This window comes from Mus caroli, chromosome 19, assembly GCF_900094665.2.
Source record: "Mus caroli chromosome 19, CAROLI_EIJ_v1.1, whole genome shotgun sequence".
Taxonomy (NCBI): domain Eukaryota; kingdom Metazoa; phylum Chordata; class Mammalia; order Rodentia; family Muridae; genus Mus; species Mus caroli.
The window spans coordinates 34,787,887-34,812,911 of NC_034588.1; the positions used below are offsets into that span (position 1 = coordinate 34,787,887).

The 25,025-nt window shown below is 39.4% G+C and overlaps 1 protein-coding gene across 4 annotated transcripts in view; it reads right to left on the minus strand.

Annotated features, from left to right (window-relative positions):
• Window positions 1-19,175, minus strand: part of LOC110285597 (protein FRA10AC1 homolog) — a 35,644-nt gene extending 16,469 nt beyond the window's left edge. The window contains exons 1-8 of one of the 4 annotated variants that reach the window (XM_021151865.2): window positions 18,981-19,175; window positions 16,816-16,929; window positions 14,692-14,787; window positions 14,516-14,561; window positions 10,747-10,823; window positions 9,513-9,596; window positions 8,500-8,584; window positions 1,603-1,648 (exon numbers count right to left, since the gene is read on the minus strand). In XM_021151865.2, coding sequence (XP_021007524.1) covers window positions 1,603-1,648; window positions 8,500-8,584; window positions 9,513-9,596; window positions 10,747-10,823; window positions 14,516-14,561; window positions 14,692-14,787; window positions 16,816-16,892 — 511 coding nt within the window. In that variant the 5' untranslated portion in view covers window positions 16,893-16,929; window positions 18,981-19,175. Of the gene's footprint in view, window positions 1-1,602; window positions 1,649-8,499; window positions 8,585-9,512; window positions 9,597-10,746; window positions 10,824-14,515; window positions 14,562-14,691; window positions 14,788-16,815; window positions 16,930-18,491; window positions 18,956-18,980 lie in introns of those variants that run through there. The other 3 variants (XM_021151866.2, XM_021151867.2, XM_029472746.1) reach the window with 3 other exon arrangements.
• Between the last annotated feature and the right edge of the window lie 5,850 nt (window positions 19,176-25,025).

Here is a 25,025-nt window from a genome sequence, read left to right on the forward strand (position 1 = left end):
CTTAAAATTCTAGCTAAAAACTTCTAAGGACAAAAAAATGATTTGGACGTGAAAGCACAACTCAAAACTATTTTGGCAGAAAAAGAGAAAGTAAAAATGATTTATACAAAGAACAATTTCCACCACAATAATTTGCACCAAGAGTAACAAATGGAAACCATGAATTCTTTTTCATAAAATGCACAAGGCTGCCAAAACGAAACTCTAACATCAGCATCCAAAGGCTGATTTGTAACTCAGTCTTCTGAACGAGGATCTACCACATGTACCCAGACTAACCTCAAGCTTTCCATGTAGCAGAGGATGACTTGAACTTAAAACACCTGTATGTATGCATGCATCTATCTATCTATTGTGTGTATACATACATGCCACGCCATGAACTATGTAAGGAAGTCACAGAATTACTGTACAAGTCATCCCAAATGAAAAGCTAATTAATCAAGCATGTTTAGCATGTTTAGTAATGCCTGTTAAACAGCAAGTACTACACTCTGTTTTAACAGAGCAACAGCTTGTTCTCTGCTTCCCCACTAGTCCTATATTCATTTAAGAACTTAGAGAATGCCTGCCATTTTTTTAAAGGCAGTTTTATATACGCTCCTAAAAATTTCACTTGACAAAATTAATATAGATATTTTTACTAGTGACATCTCAGATATCTCATAATTTTAGGTAAAGATACAAAATAAAACATGACCTTAAGAAAACTTTTGAATTGCCTTATTTTTAAAATGTTTACTTAGCTGGGGGGTTTGGGAGAGTAGGGGGATGGGGAGCTGGGGATGGTGGTGGCAGTGGTGCCCACCTTTAATCTCAATACTCAGGAAGCAGAGGTAGGAGGATCAAGTTCCTGCCCAGCCTCATTCACAGAGCAAGTTCCAGGACAGCCAGGGCTACACGGAAAAACCCTGTCTTAAAAAACAAAACCCAAAAAGTATATTTAATATTGTGTGTGCACAGCATGTGTGTGTGTGCTTGAGTTCAGAGGACAATTCTGTTGAGTGTGTTCTCTCCTTTAACTCTAGCTTGAGGGATTGAAATGAAATTGCTAGGCTGGTGTGGCACTTGTCCTTATCCACCGACCACCTCACTGACCTGAGAGAGAGCTGCTTTAAATTCATCCCCTTTCCTTCTCCTCTACAGAGCCTTCATCGGTCACAGAAAACACCCCTGCCACTCATATCTGTGCACGTCAGGCGTGGTGCCGGGAGCGGTCAGAAGAGGGCTCCCGATCCCTGGAGCTGGAGTGCAACTCTATTGGGTTCACGAATGATATTTAACATCTTCTTCAAAATAGTGATTTTTGTTGGAATGCAGTACTATCAATATTTTGTTATAATTGATAATCAAGCACGTGTTCCTTGTTACTAAATCTTTAATTCTTAAAACACTGTCCACATATCCTCAAATATTCTAAGGACCAAATTCTAAAGAAGTCATGAAAGCATTAAATTCTGATCTTTGCTAACAACATATATATCAGAAATACATTTTCCCAAACTTTATTTTTATAAGAAAAAAATCTCACCTGATGATTTCAATTCTATATAACAAAGTAAACTGTGATCAATTAGAAAGTAAAAAATTTTTAAAAGTTACCTTTTCCTGAAATTACTTCTTTTTCTATTCGCCACCTAAATCCAAACTGGTTAAAAAAAAAACAAAGTACATTTATATAAAATAAATGTAAATTCAAAATTTAAATTAACATATGTACAAATCTAAACACAAAGCCAAGGTTGGTGATGTTTTCAGCCTGAAAAATAAACTTAACTATCAGTGTGATGGCTTTTTCTCTTTTTACAGAACTTAAGGATATCTCCTGACAATTACCAACTTCTGTTAAAAATGACTTTTAAAATACCTAAAATCTACAGGAGTTGAGCCAGGATAACATCTGCATGTAACATCTATGTGTAGTATACAGTATTAACAACAACAGGGGCTGTGGTTATGGCCAAGGGTCTTACTTCAATGTTAACCCTGAGACTCGGTGTACTAAGAGAGAATTCAGAAGGCTGGAGAGATGGCTCAGTATGTAAGAGCACTGGCTGCTACTGCAGACGACCAGGCTTAACTCTCAGCCCCTATGTGGTGGGTCATAACTACCTACAACTCTAGCTCAGAGGAGCTGACATCTTCCTTCCTCCATAGGCACTGCACACATGTGGTACACAGATAGACATGCAGGCAAAACAGCCATACACATTTTTTAAAGGGGAAAAATATAAATAATTCAGATAAAACATTCAATTTCTTATTAATATTCAAGTTAAGTTTTAAATCATCTATTTCTTAATTTTTCAAATTTATATCTTAAATTCATACAAAAATTCAAAAAAATGTCAAAACATTCTAGTTAAAATGTAAATAAAAATAAAATTCCCCATGTCTATGGGGGGAAAAAGTAGAATAAATAAGTATCAAAAAAAGGAAGTAAAAATTTTAAAATGACTCCCTTCATTTTATGCTTTAGTGTATATCTGTGTCTAGAGATTACATGCCATTCCACATTGTCTTGCAGTGTCTACTGAAGCACAAAGTCAATTGTATCACTAGCAAGAGTTTTCCAAGCCTTTTCTTTCATTCATTCATCTATTTAAGGAACTACTTATTGGACTTGTATTTGGAACTGAAGAAATGGCTCAGCTGTTAAAGAGCGCTTAGTGCTGCTGCAGAAGACCAGGGTTTGACTGCCAATATTCATAGAGTGCATCACAACCATCTATTCCTCCAGTACCGGGGCATCTCACACTGTCTTCTGGTCCCCACAGGCACAATACACCCATGCAGTACACATACACGTGCAGGCAAACATTGATATACATAAAACAAAAATAAATAAAGCTTTACAGGGCAATATCCATCACTAGGAAAGTTATAATCTTATGGGGAATAAGAGACTACACTGTCCCATTTTGTAACCTCTGTCTCCTTATATCCTTTCCCAACCCCAGTTCTTCTCATGGGATCCAAGCTGCAGTTACTCAGGGCTTGGTCCTGAATCCTGCTTCCTGCAACACAGATCCTATCTACTGGGACTTTCTGTAAAAGAAAAATAGCTTTTGGCTCATTTAAAGCAGTGTTTTTCCTTTTTTCTTATCCCACTTCTCCTTTCCTTGTGGCTAAATCTATGCTAGTTGAAAGATGAACTCAAATACAGCCTCAAACATGAAAAGTTTTCAAAGAAAGGAACAGGAACACAGAGCAAAGGAAGAGTCACTAGACGTGCCTTAAGGCTCTGCTATGTACAGTAGGCACTGATTAATTAATTAATTAAGACCTGTTAATTAAAGTGAATAAAGTACTATCTGTGTAAATGAAGCTAAGAGAAAAACACATCCTAACTCTGGAAGCATGATGTAAGCTAAACTTTCTCCAACATGTCAAACATGGTATGCTAGAACACAGAGCTATTACACGTTCCAAACATAGCCCCTCCAAACTTCCTGTTCTCTCATTTCCACACTCAAACCCAAGTCATGTTTCATCTCTTATTATCACTTATCTTCTTTTCACATGCAGTTACCATGTACTAACAAAATATAACTTCTATCAAAGTTACTCTTCTTAAGATAGTCACCACTTCTGCTCAGAGGGACCCGCCTGGAGCCCTCAGGACACAGGAACTGAGGAGCAGCCTGGGACAGGATCCTTCCAGTTTCTGTCTGTGCCAGGAGCTGATCCTGTGCCACAGTGCTCCATGCCCAAATACTGCCAGGAGAGAGCTGGTCTCCCAGGAGTGCTGACACACCTATGATTACAGGTAAGACCACCACTTCTGTTCAAATTTCTGGCCCAAGAGAGACCCACCCATAGCCATCAGGACACCGTGGAGTAGCCGGGACAGGATCCTTCTGGTTTCTGAATGTACCCCAGAGCCAACCCTGTGCCACAGCTCTCCATACCTAAATTCCTCCGGGAGAGAGCTGGTCTCCAGGAGTACTGACACCTAGGCTTGCTGGAGGGACAATCCACAGTCAGAGACAGCAAGACCAGCTAACACCAGGGATAACCAGATGGCAAGAGGCAAGCATAAGAACAGAAGCAACAGAAACCAAGGCTACTTGGCACCTTCAGAATCCAGTTCTCCCACCACAGCGAGCCCTGGATACCCTAACACAACAGAAAAGCAAGACTCTTTAAAAATCACATCTCATGATGATGATAGAGACTTTAAGTAGGACATAAATAACTCCCTTAAAGAAATACAGGAGAACAAAGGTAAACAGGTAGAAGCCCTTAAAGATGTAACACAAAAATCCCTTATAGAATTACAGAAAAACACAAACATGTGAAAGAATTGAACAAAACCATCCAGGATCTAAAAATGGAAATAGAAACAATAAAGAAATCACAAAGGGAGACAACCCTGGAGATAGAAAACCTAGGAAAGAGATCAGGAGACATAGATGCAAGCATCACCAACAGAATACAAGAGATAGAAGAGAGAATCTCAGGTGCAGAAGATACCATACATTGACACAGCAGTCAAAGAAAATGCAAAATGCAAAAAGCTCCTAGCCCAAAGCATCCAGGAAATCCAGGATACAATGAAAAGAGAAAACCTAATGGTAATAGGTATAGAAGAGAGTGAAGATTCCCAATTTAAAGGGCCAGTAAATATCTTCAACAAAATTATAGAAGAAAATTTCCCTAACCTAAAAAAAGAGATGCCCAGGAACATACAAGAAGCCTATAGAACTACAAATAGATTGGACCAGAAAAGAAATTCCTCCCATCACATAATAGTCAAACACCAAATGCACTAAACAAAGAAAATATTAAAAGCAGTAAGGGAAAAAGGTCAAGTAACATATAAAGGCAGACCTATCAGAATTATACCATTCTTCTCACCGGAGACTATGAAAGCTAGAAGATCCTGGCAGATGTCAATTCAGACCCTAAGAGAACAGAAATGGCAGCCCAGGCTACTATTCCCAGCAAAACTCTCAATTACCATAAATGGAGAAACAAAGATATTCCATGACAAAACCAAATTTACACAATATCTTTCCACAAATCCAGCCCTAAAAAGGATAATAGATGGAAAACTTCAACACAAGGAGGGAAACTACACCCTAGAAAAAGCAAGAAAGTAATCTTCTTTCAACAAACCCAAAAGAAGAGAGCCACACAATCATAAAAATACCATCACACATAACAGGAAGCAACAATCACTATTCCTCAATATCTCTTAACATCAATGGACTCTATTCCTCAATTTAAAAAAAAAAATAGAATAACAGACTGGATACGTAAACAGGATCCAGCATTTTGTTGCTCACAGAAAACTCACCTCAGTGTCAAAGACAGACACTACCTCAGAGTAAAGGACTGAAAAACAATTTTCCAAGCAAATGGTCCCAAGAAACAAGCTGGAGTAGCCATTCTAATATCAAATAAAATCAACTTTCAACCAAACGTTATCAAAAAGGATAAGGAAGGACATTTCATCAAAGAAAAATCTACCAAGAACTCTCAATTCTGACGATTTATGCTCCAAATGCCAGGGCACTCACATTCATAAAAGAAACTTTAGTAAAGTTCAAAGGACACATTGCACCTCACACAATAATAGTGGGAGACTTAAACATCCCACTGTCATCAATGGTCAGATCATAGAAACACAAACTAAACAGAGACACACTGAAAATAACAGAAGTTATGGACCAAATGGTTTTAACGGGTATCTATAGAACATTTCATCCTAAAACAAAAGAATATACCTTCTTCTTAGCACCTCATGATACCTTCTCCAAAATTGACCATATAATTGGTCACTAAACAGGTCTCAACAGATACAAGATTAAAAGAGTCCCATGCATCCTATCAGATCACCACAGGCTAAGGCTGGTCTTCAATAGCAATAAAAGCAACAGAAAGCCCACATATACATGGAAGCTGAACAATGCACTACTCAATGATCACTTGGTCAAGGAAGAAATAAAGAAATTAAAGACTTTAGAATTTAATGAAAATAAAGGCACAAAATACTCAAACTTACGGGACACAATGAAAGCACTGGTAAGAGGAAAACTCATAACTTGAGTGCCTCCAAAAAGAAACTGGAGAGAGCATACACTAGAAGTTTAACAGCAACCTGAATGCTCTAGAACAGAAAGAAGCAAATTCACCCAAGAGGAGTAGATGGCAGGAAATAATCAAACTCAGGGCTGAAATCAACCAAGTGGAAACAAACAGAACTATCCAAAGATCAACAAAACTGGGAGCTAGTTCTTTGAGAAAATCAAAAGATAGATTGAACCTTAGTCACACTAACCAGAGGGCACAGAGACAGTATTCAAATTAACAAAATCAGAAATGAAAAGGGAGATATAACATCAGAAGCCCAGGATATTTAAAAAAAATCATCAGATCCTACTACAAAAGCCTATACTCAATAAAACTGGAAAATCTGGATGAAATGAACAACTTTCTAGACAGATACCGAGTACCAGAGTTAAATCAGGATCAGATAAACCACCTAAACAGTCCCATAACCCCTAAACAAATAGAAGCAGTCTTTAAAAGTCTCCTAACCAAAAAAAGCCCAGGACCAGATGGGTTTTGTGCAGAATTCTATCAGACCTTCAAAGAAGACCTAATACCAATACTCTTCAAACTATTCCACAAAGTAGAAACAGAAGGAACACTACCCAGTTCATTCAGTTAAGCTGTGTATTCTCCCTTGAAGATGGAACAGTTTCTGTCTAACCAGAAACTTGTCACAATTTCCTTTCATAGAGAACTTCATAAGAGATTTTCTTCTACTTCTATCATGTTTAATATTCTAAATAGATTTTTAAAACTGGAAAAAAAAAAAGACAGTCACACGAGTGCATGCACATAAGAGAGCCAGAAGAGTGTCTGAGGTGCCTAACTCACCCTTACCTATTCTTTGAAGCAAGTTCTCTCTCTGACCCTCGGGCTTGCAATTTTGCTGGGAGTGGGCGCTAGGATAGAGGCTAGCAAGTCCTAGAGATCCTCCTATCTCTGACTACATCCAGGCTGTTACAACAGAGTGTGTGTGTGTGTGTGTGTGTGTGTGTGTGTGTGTATGTGTGTATTTACATATGTGTGGTTGCCTGCCTTGTTACATGGGTGCTGAAATCCAAACTCTCGTCCTCAGGTCCTTATGACTCCTCAGCAAGCACTCCTAACCACTGAGCCATCTTTCCAGCTCCCTGACTCTAGTAGTGTTTTTAAAATGGAGACTTTGAACACTCTTGTGAATTATCTGTTCTCCTTAGCTAGACTACATTTTTTTTTTGAGACAGTATGTCCCTCAAAACTTGCTCTGCAGCCTCAGCTGGTCATGACTTCACAATCCTGCTACTGCCTCAAGTGCTGAGACCACAGGTATACACCATCACACCCATCTAGACTGCAGCCATAGAGGGTGCAGTCCAGTTCCAATAAATACTGGAGTGTATCATTTAAAAAAAAATCCATGGCTGGCAATCAATCTACTTTGCCACATGGCCCTAGAAAGGTATTTCAGACTTGGTTTACTGTCTAGTAATTACAAGCAACTCCACCCAGGTGGTTGTGCTGACTCCAGACTAGTTACTATGGTAATTCGCTGGTACAGACAAGGGCTATGCAATAGCATTCACAACTAGTTTGTAAGGAACTGAGAAGTCTTTGGTCTACCGCAACCACATAGATTTGTATCAGGAATATGCAAGGTAATTATTGCTACTGTCTGTACAGAACTAGAAAACAACTCACAAACTAAAGAAATCAAAATAAATAAAAAAAGAAATCCTTAGAATTTCTTTTAAAATAGTTGTTTATAAATGGATTTTTTTTCTTTTTTTTTTATTAGGTATTTTCCTCATTTACATTTCCAATGCTATCCCAAAAGTCCTCCATACCCTCCCCCATTTTTTTTTTTTTACTAGAATACAAATAGTCACTCAGTCCTTTTAACATTTCCAACTGAAGATCATCCATCCTTGGATTACCTTCTCTAGTTCCAATGGAAGTTGAGCTAGGAATAAAAATTGCTTTAATATTAACTAAAGATGTAATGTGGGAATGGGAATCTGCCACTACTAATTAGCATTGACTGAAAGTTAATTTTACCAAAATAGAAATATTTTGTAGAAAAAAAGTACATCTGCCACTCTATAAATGGCAATCAATCAAAAAACTGCTGATTTAAAGCATGATCTATGAAATGAGACATCATTCTAAAGTGTTTAATCACTAGGGGCTCAAGATGACAGTCCGGATGGAATCTAGTTACCAACTGTGTAATTTTAGCCTTTTATAGATGATCTCACAAACACAAAGCACTTGTCCTTCATAAATCCTATAGACCCTTTAAACCCCATGACCACAGAGGGTAAGTGGTCAAAATGATATTCAAAGTGCAGGATAACAGATTCAAATCAGTGCCAGGAAAGAGTAATGTGGGTCATGGTAGTTAATAAAAATTAATGCTGTAGTTGAACAAGAGTGCCAGCTATAAATATTCCTAAGGCATACCTTATTTTCTTTGTATCTACTGAGATCAGCTATGCAGTATTCCTTGAATAATTTATCATAGTATTTCTTTGCAAGTCTCTTCTCCCTAGATCCATAAAAAGTATGTATTATATATTCAGAAATCCAACCACAGTTTGTTACTTGGAAGAAATATCAAATAGGTGATACATATATGCTATAAATATTAATGCTAAGAGATGCCTGATATAGACAGATGTGATGACTGTCTAGAGATGACCTGTTAATGACGGCTCTCAGGGAGTGAGATGGAGAATTACTCGTCATTTATTACCCTCAGTGATGTCTGACTTTGAAAACCACTTTCATGTATTTTGTTTTTCCAAATTATTCAAAACATTTTAAAAGGAACATACAATTGCTTATTATAAAACAACAAACAGTAGCATAATTATTTTTGAAGACTAGGTCAAACAATTACAAGTTAATTAAATTACCAAAGATTACCCAAGGAAGCAAACCAGAATCAAGAGTCATAAATGTAGGTTTCTATCCTTCAGAAACTGTCTATGAAAGAGCTGAACACCTTGATAAATGATGATTAAGACAATGCATATTGGGGCTGGAGAGATGGCTCAGGGGTTAAGAGCATGTGTTGTTTTTCAAAAGACCTTAGTTCAGATCTGAGCACCCATGCTGGGTGGCTCACAACCTCCTGTAATTACAGATCTGGACAATCTGATGCCCTCCTCTCTCCTCTAAGAGTTCCTACACACACACACACACACACACACACACACACACACACATAGAATAAGAAAGACAAAACTATAACACTGTTCCATTAGATGCTATTGGCTAAAATCACCAAGCCTCAGACTGGCAAGACAGTCTAATTAGTAAAGGCTCCTGCCACCAATTCTGATGACCTGCGTTTCAGCCCTGAGCTCATGGTGAAAGAACAGAACCACTCTTCCAGGTTGTCCTCTGCCCTACACACACACACACACACACACACACACACACAAAGCAAATAAATAATCGAGTAAAATTACCAAGTCATATCTGCTTCATCCTCCTCATTCCAAAGGAATCTATGATTTTCTCGTATAACATCCAGATCTGTCTTATCATTTTCCCTAGAATATAAAAATTTTAATTTAATATAAAATTAAAATTAATCAAATTTAGGCTAAACATTGCTGAAATTTTTGAAAACTTGAATAAAAATATAAATAAAAGTATACTTCAATTTGGAAAGTTTGATATAAAAATATATTCAATATTTTCAGCAGCTACTTAAGAAAAACTTGCAAGAAAGGAGTGAGTTCCACAGAGAAGCAGATCCACTCAACTCTACAGCGGGTTAGTTATACAAATGGCGCTTTGTTGTCAAAGCAAGGGCACAGAAGCTCACCAGACTCTGAGTGAGGAAATGTGAGTGAGAACAAGTTTCAGAGTAGATCCGAGTAACGAGCTCTCAGTAATATGCGATGTTACATCATGTTACTAGCTTCCCGGGAAGACCAATAAAGGCAGGAGAAAAATAAAGATGCTCAGCTAGGAAGTGGAAGAAACATGAGCAGTATGGTCTCAGTGGACAGGGGAAGATAGAAATGGGGTAGCTAATTTAACTATTAAATTAAATAATAGTTAAATTCGTTAGGGCCCTACCTACTCAGATGGTAAATCAGAGAAGAATCCATGCAAGACAACAGCCTCGACATAGGAAGAATGTTCACGTGAAGTTTCCTGCTTGCCTTTTTTTTTTAAAATAACATGTTTACTTTTTTAGATTATGTTATTACATCACTTCTATCCTATCTTTTCTTCCTCCAACCCCTCTCAGATACCCTCTCCATTGCTCTCAAATTCCCGGCCACTTTTTCAATTGTACCAGGAAAGGTAGCCCTTAGGAAGGAAGTTTTCGGGTCAGACTCATCTCAGGTCATCTGAATCCTATGTCTAAGTGTCTGGTGTCCTCAGCAGTAGGACTTATCTTCAATGCCTAGGGAGCAACCAGGGGCAACGGCAATAGCCTATATTTGGGGAGTCTTTTGGACATTGCTTTAATTTTGCAAAAGCAATCCTGAACACTACAGTCTAAGTGTGTCGTCGTTTCAATGGTCTCATCAACAAGACACAAAGCATTGCTCACGTGTACTGCTCTTACCAGCATCACACCTGGTTCAATCATGAGGATGCTCCTGTCGCCAAGAAAGTTACAACAGGGCCTAGAAAATCATTTGTACTTGCCCTACCGTGCCATGTGAACTTGACAATACTTACCCCAACCGCTTAAAGTCCTCTCTTTTGCCACCATAGTACAAAATATAGTCGTTTACAAACTTGGTGTGCCTTTGATACTGAAATGCAAAACATTAAGGACTTCTGTAACTGTTCAGAAGTTGTTCCACTGTAACATACTACTAAATAAAAAGAAAGCATGGTATGAGTCTGTCTATCATTTTTAAAGGTGTAAATCATGTACAACAACCACACAGCAGACTTTCACTTTCTGCTGAAAACCTTTCAACATGTATTAATTAAAATGTTTGGAATCTTTTTCATGAATACATTATTCTTGGGATAAAAATATATAACCACCAGGGGAAAGAGGGAGCTTTCTAGTCTGCTTCTAGACTGCACACAGCTTTATTCTCTTATTCAGCCTAATAATAATCTTACAAATAAACTGCGGCTTCTAAATTAAAGATAAAAAATTAAAATTTATCTTCTACTGTTATACAATGTAATAATTAATAATAAAGTATATAAAAATAGGATATGTTTATAAAATTAAATCCCATGAACATTAAGGTTTCAAAAACAAAACACAAACATAAGAAGCCAGAGAGGGGCCGGTCAGATGGCTCAGCAGGTAAAAGCACTGACTGCTCTTCCGAAGGTCCTGAGTTCAAATCCTAGCAACCATATGGTGGCTCACAAACACCTATAATGAGATCTGACACCCTCTTCTGGTGTGTCTGAAGACTGCTACAGTCTTCAAACATAGTCTATAAATGTTTGGGCCAGAGTGAGTGGGGCCGAGCGGAGGGAGCAGGGTTGACCGGAGCAGAGGTCCTAAATTCAATTCTCAACAACCAGATGAAGGCTTACAAACATCTGTACAGTTATAGTGTGTACTCATATACATGAAATAAATAAATAAATCTGAAGAAGGAGGAGGAGCCGCCGCCGAAGAAGTCAGAGAGGAGGTGTAGTGGCTCACACCTAGCATACTAGCATTCAAGAGGTGGAGGCAGGAGGAGCAACAAGATTTCCTGGCCAGCCTGGGCCTTAGGGTAAGAGAGTGTCTCAAAAAGAAAAGAAAATGAAATAAATAAATCACAGTAAGATTTTTCTTTTCTTTTTAATATTCAGAGAATCTACACAACTATGTATATTTTTCATGCACAATAACAAGATATATGAACACCTGGTGTTCCTTTTAAAACCAAGGCAGCACGAACTCTCCATACTCAAGCACATGCAAAATGAACTGTCTCAACCTCACTGACCACACCCTTATAGACACAGTAATTTCCCTAATCACAGTGTATTCTAATTATTAATAATTAGAATTAGAGTACTTATTAATAAGAACATGAAATTGAGTGGGGAGGCAGACAAACACCTCAAGGCCTGGGTCTGAACTCTCCAACTACCACTAAATGGGCAAGCTGTTAAAAATGCTAATTTTTTTCTGTAAGGAGCTAGAAGACAAATTTTACAGGCTTCGCAGCCTAGTGGTTTCTGCCGTCACTGCTCAGCTCTGCTACTGTAACATGAGGCAGTCATAGGCAACAGGCAAGGCTGTGGTTAACACAACTTCTCCTTGAGCAAAAACACGGATGGCAGTGAGAGTTTGGCTTCCAGAAGGGGTAGACAAAAACCTATTCCTCCTCCCTACTCTTTAAACTAACAAGTCCCACTTTGGGCATTCTATATAACAACAAATTCAAGCCTTTCAGCCTGTGAAAGACGGGGGTTCAAAGGCTCACCAGGGACTGCCCTTGTATTGAACTACATTCATTCCCCAGGCTCTTTTTCTTTTTCTTTTCTTTTTTTTTTTTTTTTTTTTTTTTTTTTTTTTGCCTCATCTACCCCAGACTTGGTGGTGAGGCTAGCAACTTAAAAACACCAACAGACGCAGACTGAAACAATTACAACTCTAAAAGACTACTGTGGTGGACTGAATAGGTGTGGCCCCCATATATTCGTGGTTTGAATGCTTGACCATAGGAAATGGCATTATTAGGAGGTGTGGCCTTGTTGGAGGAAGTGTGTCACTGTGTAGGTGGGACTTTGAGGTCTCCTATGCTCAAGCTGGACCCAGTCTGGAAGACATTCTCCTCCTGGTTGTTTGTGGGAGATCAATCCCCTTCTGCTTCCCAAGGATCAAGATGTAGAAGTTAGCTGGGCAGTGATGGCGCACTAGCTGGGCAGTGATGGCGCACACCTTTAATCCCAGTACTTGGGAGGCAGAGGCAGGTAGATTTCTGAGTTCAAGGCCAGTCTGGTCTACAGAGTGAGTTCCAGGACAGCCAGAGCTACATAGAGAAACCCTGTTGGGGGAGGGGGGCAGATGTAAAGCTCTCAGCTCCTCCAGCACCAAGGCTCCCTGGATGCTGCCATGATTCTACCAAAATGATAATGGACTGAACCTCTAGAACTGTAAGCCAACCCCAATTAAATATTTTCCTTTTATAAGATTTGCCTTGGTCATGTTGTCCCTTCACTATGAAACCTTAACTAAGATAGCCACTAACATTTTGGTTTTTGGGTTTGGTTAGTTGGTTGTTTTGGGTTTGTTTTTTTGTTTTTTGTTTTTTTTTTAGACAGGGTCACACTATGTAGCCTTGGCTGGCTTGGAGCTCACTATGTAGACCATGCTGGCCTCAAATTCAGACATCTGCCAGCCTCTGCCTTATGAATGCTGGGATTGAAAGCATGCACCACACCTAGCAAAATCACTAACTTTTAAGATGGTGACTACTCCTATAGCTAAACATATGCCCTACTTCCCAAAAATACTGGGGTTCTCTACCATCTCAGCCATGAGATCTCTCTACCATGACAGAAACGTATCATCTATATTTTTATTCTCACTAGGTGCACTAACACCCTCAATGAGAGTGTCAGAGAAGGAAGAACATATGTATAGATGTTTATGGGAGATAAGACCATTAAGCTAAGGTAAGCTTCCAATGGATTAGGAGGTAAGAGAGATTTAAAAAAAAAAATCTAGAACACAGTAACTTAAAGGAAAGGAATGAGGTGAAAATGCATCAGATGACTCCTCAGTCCTGACCTGGGAGTGAACACTCAGGTCTTGCCTGACCTCTCCTGTTCTCTAACATCCCGAGTAGTGGTGCATGACAGTCTAACTTACAGCTCAAGTCTTCAGTCATACCCGAGGAAAGAGCAACAGCACGCATAGATATGGCACTCAGACACACTTAATTTTTTTTTTGTTTTGTTTTGTTTTTTGTTTTTTGTTTTTCGAGACAGGGTTTCTCTGTATAGTCCTGGCTGTCCTGGAGCTCACTTTGTAGACCAGGCTGGCCTCGAACTCAGAAATCCGCCTGCCTCTGCCTCCCGAGTGCTGGGATTAAAGGCGTGCGCCACCACGCCCGGCTCAAGACACACTTAATTTTAAAACAGAAGTTTTGCAGAAAATTTAAAGTAGTCAAGAACCAGGTAGAAAAGGGATGAATTAAAATGATATTCAAGAAGACAAGAACAGTAAAGGGAAGTGAGGAAGCCTGACAAGAACAGGTGGGAACCCTTTTAAGTTCCTGGACTTTTAAAGTCTATTAATAGACCACAACTAGTATTTATTTCATTATTTTTACCTCTAGTTTTTCCTATATATTAGCAAAAAAGAATTACACCTGAAAATTCAAATCGTAAATTTCTATATCAATAATTACTAACCTGTAAAAATAAAACTAGTCTACTTAACTTGACAAGATTTTGATTTTTAAAAGTTAGAAAACATGGCTAACAAGCCAAATATTCTATTAGTTATGAAAATAGGACTATAAAAGGATACAGCATCCATAGCTATGAGATGAAACCTTCTATTTCTTGCTTCTTCCCTGTTTAAAAAAGAAAAGTTTAGGTAAATTCAAATGCCCATATTTTATTAACATAATGAAGTCCACAGGTTCTGAGATTATAAAAGAGCTCAACCCAAAGGCCGACCATCATAGCACCAAAGCACCACACCTGTCGAGCAAGTCTGCGGCAACTTGTTTATGGGCCACCTTTCCATGCCTTTCTTTTTGAAACGGTTTTGTAAGCAGCAACTCATCTTCGACTGTCCTGGTGTAGGAAAAAAAGAAAAAGTGTTAAAAGTTAATTTTTCTTGAAGGATGCTGTCTAACTCTTCCCATGTTTGTGACAGTTCGACAGGTATTCTGCCAGTGACCTCTGTCTCAGTTGTCTTAGGAAGGCAGAGCCTTGCTGGAGGAAGTGGATCACTGCAGATGGATTGACATTGTATAACCTGGCCTCACTTTATATCTGCTCTCGGCATCCTGACTGTAGACACAATGTGACCAGCTACTTCATGCTCCTGCCTCCATGTGTACCCCTTCTCACTGTACCCATTCTTAAATCTTGAAAAGCAAATCTTAAATCTTAAAGCAAATCTTTCAGTTTCTTCTTGTCAGGTAACAGGCTCACAACTAGAAAAGTAACTAACATGAAATAAGGACTTAACTTTAAAAGAGTCTCTGATCTTTAATGAAACATTTTGCTTCTTCATTTTATTTACTACTTATAAAATGGAAAAGATAAAAGAAAATGGCTAGTTCTAAGCAGCAGGTTCCTATTTCAGTCCCTGACTTGATCATTTACCACCCTAAGTTATTTACCTCTAAAGGAGAGATAATGAAAATTTAACAGGTAAAAAATATGTAAAGGAAAGTTTGACTATAGAGGACACTGACCACAGATGATCGGCCTTACTGATACAGATAAATAGAACCCTAGACCACAGTACCCAACTAAATCTGCTCAAATTCTATTCATAAACCATTTCTTTTGAGGGAGGATCCTCACTAGCCCAGGATGGCCCGAAATCACTACACAAGCAAGGATAAACCTGAATTCCTGATGCTCCTTAATCTGCCTCTAAAGGGCACGTGTCACTTTTCTTTGTTTTACACAGCACTGGGGACTGAACCTGGGCTTCCTATATCCTAGGCAAGCATTCCACTAACTTAGTTACCCCCCCCCCCCAGACCAGAAAGCCATGTTTCTTAATGAAAATCTAAAAAGAACACAGGGCTGGAGAGATGGCTCAGTGGTTAAGGGCACTGCCTGCTCTTCCAGAGGTTCTGAGTCCAATTTCCAGCAACTACATAGTGGCTCACAACAATCTGTAATAGGATCCAATGCCCTCTTCTGGTGTGTCTGAAGACAGTTACAGTGTACTCATATAAACAACATAAGTAAATCTTTTGAAAGAAAGAATGAAAGAAAGAAAGAAATCTAAAAAAACATACATTGCTATAATTATTACTATTCTTCTGTTATTGATAAAGACTGCCGATCTTATAAAATGTTCATTCCTAGTTAGTGATAATACATCAGTCTCACTATGAAATAATAAACCAACTTCTCTAAGTCCTGCTACTAAGAATCAAGCCCTCCTGTTACTATATACCATGACATTTCAAAGCACTGAAAGCTAAGAACAATGGCCTGAAACACAGCAATTTTGTGAAGATGTAGCCTCCAGCTGGACATGCAGTTCATACCTGGAACCCCAGCACTTTCAAAGCTAAACCAAGAAGATTGTGTCTTAGGACAGCCTGAACTAAATAATAAAACTGTCTCAGGAAACAAAAATGACAACAAAAAAATGTGAAGCCCAGGCTTTGTATGCTAGAGGATCTTGGTCTTGCCAACTCTGACCTGCTCATTCAAGTAAATATTCCAAGTGTTCTGAATTACAATTCATCCTCCACGAGCACCTCACTGGGAAGACAAACTAGCAAATAAGCCTCCTTTAAGCTGTGACATTTGCAGACACAAAGTCTTAACAAATGAAAAAGCAAACAACAACAACAAAACCCAAAACAAAAAGAACAAAACAAAAAAAAAAATGCAATAGAGAAATCTTTCCTTTACCCTCTATCCTTTTCAATAAACTCCTTCACAACAAAACTTCATTTTTCCCACAACTACCTCCAAACTGGAATCCATTTATTACAGTGCAATGACTAAACCCTCACTTGCTACAGTTGTTTCCATATGCAAAGTCAATCCAAACCCTTTCCATGATTTAGTTATACTTCATGTCCGTCTAGAAATAGTGTGAACTATGGATCAACAAAGACTTACTTTTTCCTCTTTTTGCTGGAGCCTCCGCCTTGCTCATCATCACTAAAATCAGAGTCATAGCCTCCATGCCCATGCATCTGCAAAGGAGTGCGAGGTCAGCTGTGCGGACCTGAGCTGCCAAATATTCAGAAAACACAGGACTGAGAGTTAAGTGATCTTAAACAGCCACAAGCTTTACAAGTCATGCTGGGCAGATCCTGGTCTATGGTCTACGCAGCCACCTAACACTTTCATCCCTTTGAAATAAGAAGACATACTTCAGAAATGTACAAATGTTTTCCACCTTTCGTTGCTGTTAAGGGACTAAGGACATTAGTCACTGGCCTTCCAGTGAAAGCTAAGCCTGGATGTTGCAAAGTGTCTCCATGCAAGGGTCAGCAGTGCATCACTTTTATTTGTGTCACACACCCCACACCCCCTAGAGATGTCTCAGCCACAGACAGACCACTGGAGGAAAATACAAATTATTGCCTAGTACTTCAACTATACCTCCTACATTGTAGCTATGCCTAACTGTGCAAATACCATTACATTTATCTACAGTAATAATTGCAACATGCTGTATACCTTCATAGTCTAGAAAGATACTAGTGTGGGGGCTGTCTGTAGTAGAGGTGTTTGATGGCTGTACCATTGTAGAAGCACACTCGCTGCTGTTTGAACAATGAAGGAGCTGCAGAAATGTATTTAAGTGTCTCTCTTATTAAGCATTGGGTGACTATATTATTACTTTGTCATAGACACAGTGATAAGCACTTTTATAAAGCTTATGATTTTTCAAGTTAAAATTAAGTACTTGCATTTTAGGAATGAAAATGTAGTTAAACTAATCTACTTGACTCTTAAGGCCCCAGTTTCAATCATCTCTTGGGAATATTAGGCACAACTTGCCAGAATTAGTGTTTGTAAACAGTACATTATCAACTGATTAAAATTTTTTTTCCTTAATTTTTAAGCATGAGTTTTATCTGAGGTCTCCTTAAACTAAGTTTCCTTACCCCTAGGTTTAGTCAGTCTTATTTTCAGATGGATATTCTTGGAATTGCTGAAAAGCTTCAGCTGTCAGTTGTGCCTGAAAAGGTATCTGACTCCAGCATTACACAGAGTTTGAAACACACATGAGCAAGGGTATAGATGATTTTACTACTGTATATCATCAATAGTCAACTCCTGCAGCTGAAAGGAGCCAGTCCAGGTCAAGTGATAATATTCTTCAGCTTTGGTATTTGTGTCAGAAGTGTACAGAATTTGTAACACACATTAATAGGGGTAAAGGTGGGTTGCAATCTTTATTGCTGAAAGGACCCAGTCCAGGTAAAGAGACATTAACTTTAGCATCTGTGTTGGCAAGTACAGCTAGGACAGCCAGAATCTGCGTTCTTGACTACCTTCTGTTTGTCATTCTATCTGTTAAATAAGGTAGCTATGTCAAATCATTAAATTCTGTGAGTCTCTGTAACTCCATTTTCAAACTTGGACGTGTGAGTATATACCTCTTTTCCTTATCCCACCAAATGCTAAAGAGAAGGCAACAGCCAAGCTTTGGAGACATAGGTTTGCAGGTCACAGTTCTTCCTGACCGGCATCTATCATTACCTTATACACCTAGACGTCACACCTTTTAGCAGATCTCATCAAGGCTATTCAAATTCTACTACCCCCTAATCCATCCTCACTTGCTTTATATGTTGATGGTGGAAAACCGCAGTGTGGAGCCTGGAGCAGTTGCAGAATCTAAGGTCTGGCTGGCACAGACGCTTCTCCCACTTCCCAACTTAAGTAAAGGTTAACATTGAGGTTATGTAAAGAAGCCCAGACCTCAAGCTTACATAGTTTGGGGACGGTACCTAGTACAGGAAAACCTGAAATATGAACTAATAGATCATCTTGACCCCCTCATTCCCGACACCTCTTCTCTGCTCCGACGCCACATTTCTTTTTATCTCGGGCAGCTTCATCCATCCCTTGAGCTATCTTAACCCAGTAGCTTCACTAAAAAGCTCTCACTCAAATCATGCTACCAACTGACTGGAATTAAGGAAATCTCGAGAATGGGGCATCTGCTGCCTCCCAAATCTGTCAAAATAAAAATGAGACCCAACTACTAAGAACCAGTTTCAAAGTCCTCTCTGAGACCAAACACGCCCACGGCCCTCCTTACACACCCCTTCCCTTCCGCTCCTCTCTGTCTGGCAAGTTCGCCCCCAAGAGTCCTGACAGCTGCAGCGACGAGCCACGGCCTCAGCGAGCCGCTGCAGGTCCGCGCCGGTCCTCCAGAGCCACGCAGCGCCGCCGCCCGCGCCACTGCCACCGCGCGCTGCACGCCTGGCCCTACGGGTACCGGCTGGGAACCGCTTCCGGCCCCGCTCAGAGGCGTGTCACATCGATAAGACACCGTTCTCCGGCGCGCCGACTCTGTGCTGCAGCCAGAATGGCTCGGGGGTAAACAAAGACGGCGGAAGAAAAGGCCCGGAAGAGGAAGCAGAGGCTCCCTGCTTTGGTCCCTCATTTTTCCTTTGGGCCATCTCCTTTTTCCTCTAGGGAATCCAATATGTAATACAATGTGGCACTGCCCAGCCCACGTCCTTCATTGGAAAATGTATTTTGCTATAGAGAAAAACCCCGCCTGTCACCTGTGGTCCTCTCTCTAGTAACCTTAGTAACGTCTCCACGGAGCATCCTCGCCCAGCCAGCGGATCAGTCTCAGATCTGCCTTATCACCCCCTCCTTTTCCCCTACGAAAACAGTGCTCATAATTAGAACAGAAATAGCTTCCCCGCGTTCCGCCACCCACACAATAGATACTGTTCCAAATGCAGTGCTGGCGGCTGAAGAGATCGAGTTGGCAAGGAAAAGAAGAAATGGGGAATGAAAAAGATTTCACAGGGTCGCAGATTCTATGCCAATAAGCAACCTAGCACACGCAGAAAGGGCATCCGATATAAAATTTAGGAAAAAAAAAAAAAAAACACCTCAGGCAGCCAAAATTAAATTATTTTGAGCTCCACTGGGTTGTTCCTGCATTGTGTTTGCCCTACACCGTGACGTCCCATTCCTCTTTCCACTGGGTACAGATCTTGCTTCTCTTCAATACCAGCAGTTATTCATCTCGCACTCCGCAGCCAACACTGTGCCTTTGAAATCACAGGAGCTACTAAAATATTTGCTGAACAGAACTGACATGCTTCTCACTTTTACAGCGGGTCCATGTTAAGGAAAAACTCTGAATCTTAATACACGTTCGTTTTAAATCTTTTATCCTAACCAGTAGATAACAATATCCCTGTCAATCAGTTCAAGACTTTTTTATTCCTGGCAGCAAATCATAGATACACCCTGATTTACATAGAGCAGCGATTGCAATCTTGTTAATTACAAAATTATAAATTTATGCAATTCAAGGTGCATTTGAATTATACTACAATAAGAATGTTTCCTTAAAAATGTAACTAGGAAACCTCATAATTTAATATTATTAAAGTATTGAGCTAATTTGTCAAGCAGTCAATTTTTATAGATATCTAAAAACCAAATACTTTGTCCTTTTATCACTAATAAGAACTCCTGTAGCCTAAATGCAACTCTTGTATACCAATATTTGACATGCATTAGCATTTTTGCTCCTTTTTTAAAAAATATCTTTTATCTATTAACTTCTTTTTAGTTTTCCAACAACCCTGTGCTGCTGTTGTAGGCCCTGCATTTAAATTTTTTAAAGATGTTGCTTCTCTGTCATATGTGCCTGCTTCTCCATGTCACATTACACATGGAGGACAGAAGACAGTGTGGTAAGCCCTGGAACAAGCGTGACAGAGTGGTGTGGGTACTGGGAGCCGAACCCTGGCCCTGGGAAAGAGCAGCAAGCCTCTCCACAGCTTTGCCAGCTATGGGGGTTTGAAGGAGAATGGGCCCCGTAGACTCAGATGCTTGACTGCTTGCTCCTCATTTACTGAAACCCAAAGTCCAGAGGCCCAGTGAATGGATGGATGGATAGACAGACAGATAGATATGACATGTGTGTGTGTGTGTGTGTGTATCCAGTTATATATATGTATCCATACCCCTATCCTATAACTTGTGGATCAGGATGTGTGCTCCCAGCTACTGGTCCAGCATCATGCCTGCCTGCTACCAAGCTTGCTAACCATGATGGCCATGAACTCACCCTCCAAAACTGTAAGCAGGCCTCCAATTAAATGCTGTCTTTTATAAGTTGCTTTGCTCATGGTGTCTCCTCACAGCAATAGAACCGTAACACACCATCTCTTCAACACATGCTTTGCTTTACGCATAAGAGAAATATGCACAGACCTTGACCCCACAGGTCCATGAGGGTTTGGAGCTGGGCAGTACTTTCCTTTTATACAATTCAGCTCCTACCTCTCAGTTCATGATTCTACGGGGAGTAGCTGCTGCTTTGATCTGTGTTTCTATTTTCCATTCATTCAAAGGTTTCCATTTTTTGCTTTGAGGTCAGCAGCCACTGGAGACATTAAATACAAAGTATATGCTATAGATAGGTAACATAATCTGAATTTGAATCAACACAGGACAGAAAACTTACCTGATGGAAAAATCTCAAGTAAGCAATTACAATTCAATATTAAAAGACACAAACACCCATTAAGAACATGCTTTGGGTGGAGCAGTCATTGGAATTACAGACATGTAAAAATCACTTCTTTATCTCAGAGACAAATCAGTTTAAAAGACAGAGCATATAAAATAGTAAAATCAATGTATTCTATCATATACCATAAGTATATGGCATATGGAAACCTATGGGTCCCAGGCTTTAAGATATGTTATCAATGATTACAAAATGCAATAATATATTGATGCTCAAAGCAACAAAATGCTATGGTGGCATTAGATAAGGGCCAGAGATGGATGGTGATGGCCATAAAATATCAAGCCATGCTTTCAATACATGTTCTGTTATCCTTTAGGTCTGAACACACTTTATTTTCCCAAAATGATCACATGAATATTTTTTCATTAAGGTTGATACAACATTAATATTTCTCCATGGTAACCTGATATCTGCAGTCTCTGCCCCAGCTGTCAAAGCTCTACAGAAATAATGCTGAGAGGCTTCGAAGCTGCATCGTGACAGAGGATGCAGCTTCCGCCTGACCCTTTCTGTTTCTTGATGGTAAATAGTAGTACAGACAGACCCAAGCCATCTTCACTGAGTCTGGCCCACACTGCAAATTTATGCAACTTAAATGCTGCTTCAAGCAACAAATTCTTGGGGTGGTTTGGTCTATGCTGTAAATTGAGATCCCAGAAAACCAAAAAACAACTGCCCATGTTCATCATTCTACAAGGTCAATTGACTGATTACAATTTCAATTTATGGAAAGTCAAAATGTTGCAGATCCAATGTCAAACATCTTGGGCTATCTTTAACCCTTTAAATAACCATGTATTACCCGCCTGTGTGTGATCTAAGATTCTTGCAAAGATTAGATAAGTCCTTTTGGAAAGTACAAACATCTACCTTTCCCAACCCTTGGTGAAAAATGTTATCAGATGGCATCTAAGGCCTATAACAGATTCCCCAACTTAGCTATAACCCACCTACCTCATGCTTTCATCTGTATTAGTCAGGGTTCTATAGAGAAACTATATATATGTGTGTGTGTGTGTGTGTGTATGCATACATATATATATACACACATATGTACACACACACATATATATACACACATATATACATATACACATCCATATACATATATATGGATTCCTGAAAGTTAGTGGACCAATTAGACTACCTGTCAGAGGCAAGAGTTGCACTGTCTCAAAGGTGGAAAGCTCCTAAGGACCAACATCTGGGGTGTCCTCTGACTGCCACATACATGCTGACATGCCCACAGGTTCATACCCACAAAAGTACACACATGTAAATATTGTTAAACGAGACAAGGTATTATCATTCATATTTTACAGACAAGAAAGAAGATTTAGAGAAATTGACTTTCCCAAAGTCATGAGCATGTAAATGGTCCCAAATACATTTGACTCTGAGTTCAGGGTTTCTGTTTAATATTTCTACTGCCTTTCAATAGGCCGATGGCAGTTGTGATATTTGGGCAAATTAGGAGCCATTTTTTAAGGAGAAAAATAACCAAATAACTTGAGAGTTTAGTAAAGTGTGGTAAAGGCTTTAGAAGAAATCAGACTTGAGCTATAATTTAAATGTAGATATTAAACGTTAAAGGATGTGGGAAGGGAGATAATAATCAAGACAGTGTACTTTCAGGAAAAGACTTGAGGTAGAAATAGCTATGACTTGTTTAGTGGAACATGAGGGGGTGACTTCACTGAGAGTAGAATTTAAAGGAGTAGTGAAGGTAAGGCCACAGAGAGGACTTGAGGCCGATTTGGAATGTTCTTGAATACTAAATTTTGGCATTTGGTCAGTGATAAAGGAGAGTTATAAAATAGAGGTGTCAATATGGATGGACAAGAGTGTGAGAATCAGCTCAGATGTTGCATTTAAAGGGTTCAGCTTTGAAAAGGAGACACTGTGCACAGTGTTTTAGTAGTATATTATCCCTTTAATAGACTGGCTGGAGGCAGGAGGGACAGTAGGGAGTTCATCAGAACAGATGGCAGGCAGTGGGAAATGAGAGAAATGGTTTGATAGCTGAAGGAATACATGGTAGAAGTTGTGGCTAATTAAGTCTATAGGATGAGGGAATGGAGAAAAATGAAAGATGTTTCTAAAGCTGAAAAGATTGAAGGATTGTAAGCATCCCCGTGGAAGACGAGAGGATTACTTAAAACAAACACAAAACAAAACACTTTCTTGGAGAAATAATAAGTTTGCTTTGGAGGGAATTTGAAACTTTAGCAAATCACACAGATTAAAATACCTCTTCTGTAACAAAAAAAAACTTTAATATTTGTATACTTAAGACATTCTCTACCTCTTTGTTCTTTTCTAAAGATTTTTACATTCATTTTTATTTTAGATGCATGAGTTTATTTGCCTACATGCATATCAAATGCATGCAGTGACCATGGAGGCCAGAAGGGGGCGGCAGAACTCTTGGCACTGGAGTTGGGATCTGCCATGTGAGTACTAGGACCCAAACCCAGATTCACTGCAAGAGCACTCTATGCTCTTTACCACTGAGCCGACTCTTCAGCTTGTCTTTTTTCCTTTTTTTTTTTTTTTTTTTATTAACTCTTCTTTCTAGCTTTCTCCTAACAACATAATATCATCACTGTCTTCCCCCCATCAAAAGCTTCTCCAACGTCAGAGTCAACTAGAATTTCCTTGAAGTCATGTTCCTGCCACTCACAAGCTAGAGAACTCTGGGCAAATTATTTCCTTACCTATAAAATAGGATAATGCAAGTATCTATATTACTATGACTGATTAAGTTTAAAATGAAGTGATTCCTGTGCAATGGTGACTTATTCTTAGTGACTATAATAGATGCTACTTGCAAAAAGAATCAAATACCAATGGAATAAGTTCAACTATTAACTGCTTCTCAAGTATCCCAAGACCAATACACATATAGTCCTGTGGTTAACAGCATAGGATTAAATATGGTCTGGATAGTAAATAGTTCCGAGTCAACAGAATAGAATAATATTGTGTGAGGAGTTTTCTGGGAAAACATGATACTCATCCCTGCTATTCATTCCACATAAGGGATCAATGACAGACCAAAGGAACAATACCATCAAAGTCCAACACAGAGAACTGAGTTTATTAGAGTCACTTACAGGAGCATGGCGAGGGTTACTTACAGGAGTGCAGACAACCCACAGGCACTGCATCTAAAAAAGCTTACCCAGTAAGAGTGATAACTCACGAAAACAAGCACCCTGAAGCTCTCTGCACAAATTACAGGCAGATCAGGAGGTCAGAGTTCCCTCTTCTTAGCAGTAATAACCTTAAGGAGAGAGAGGCCTTGTGAGCCTGGTAAGTTTCAGGGACTTCTTGAGACTTGGGAGTTGTTCACTGCCTGAATCTTTTTTTGTTTTGTTTTGTTTTGTTTTTGTTTTTCGAGACAGGATTTCTCTGTATAGCCCTGGCTGTCCTGGAACTCACTTTGTAGACCAGGCTGGCCTCGAACTCAGAAATCCGCCTGCCTCTGCCTCCCAAGTGCTGGGATTAAAGGTGTGCGCCACCACCACCCGGCTCACTGCCTGAATCTTAACAAGCCTTTCTTTGGAACTTACAG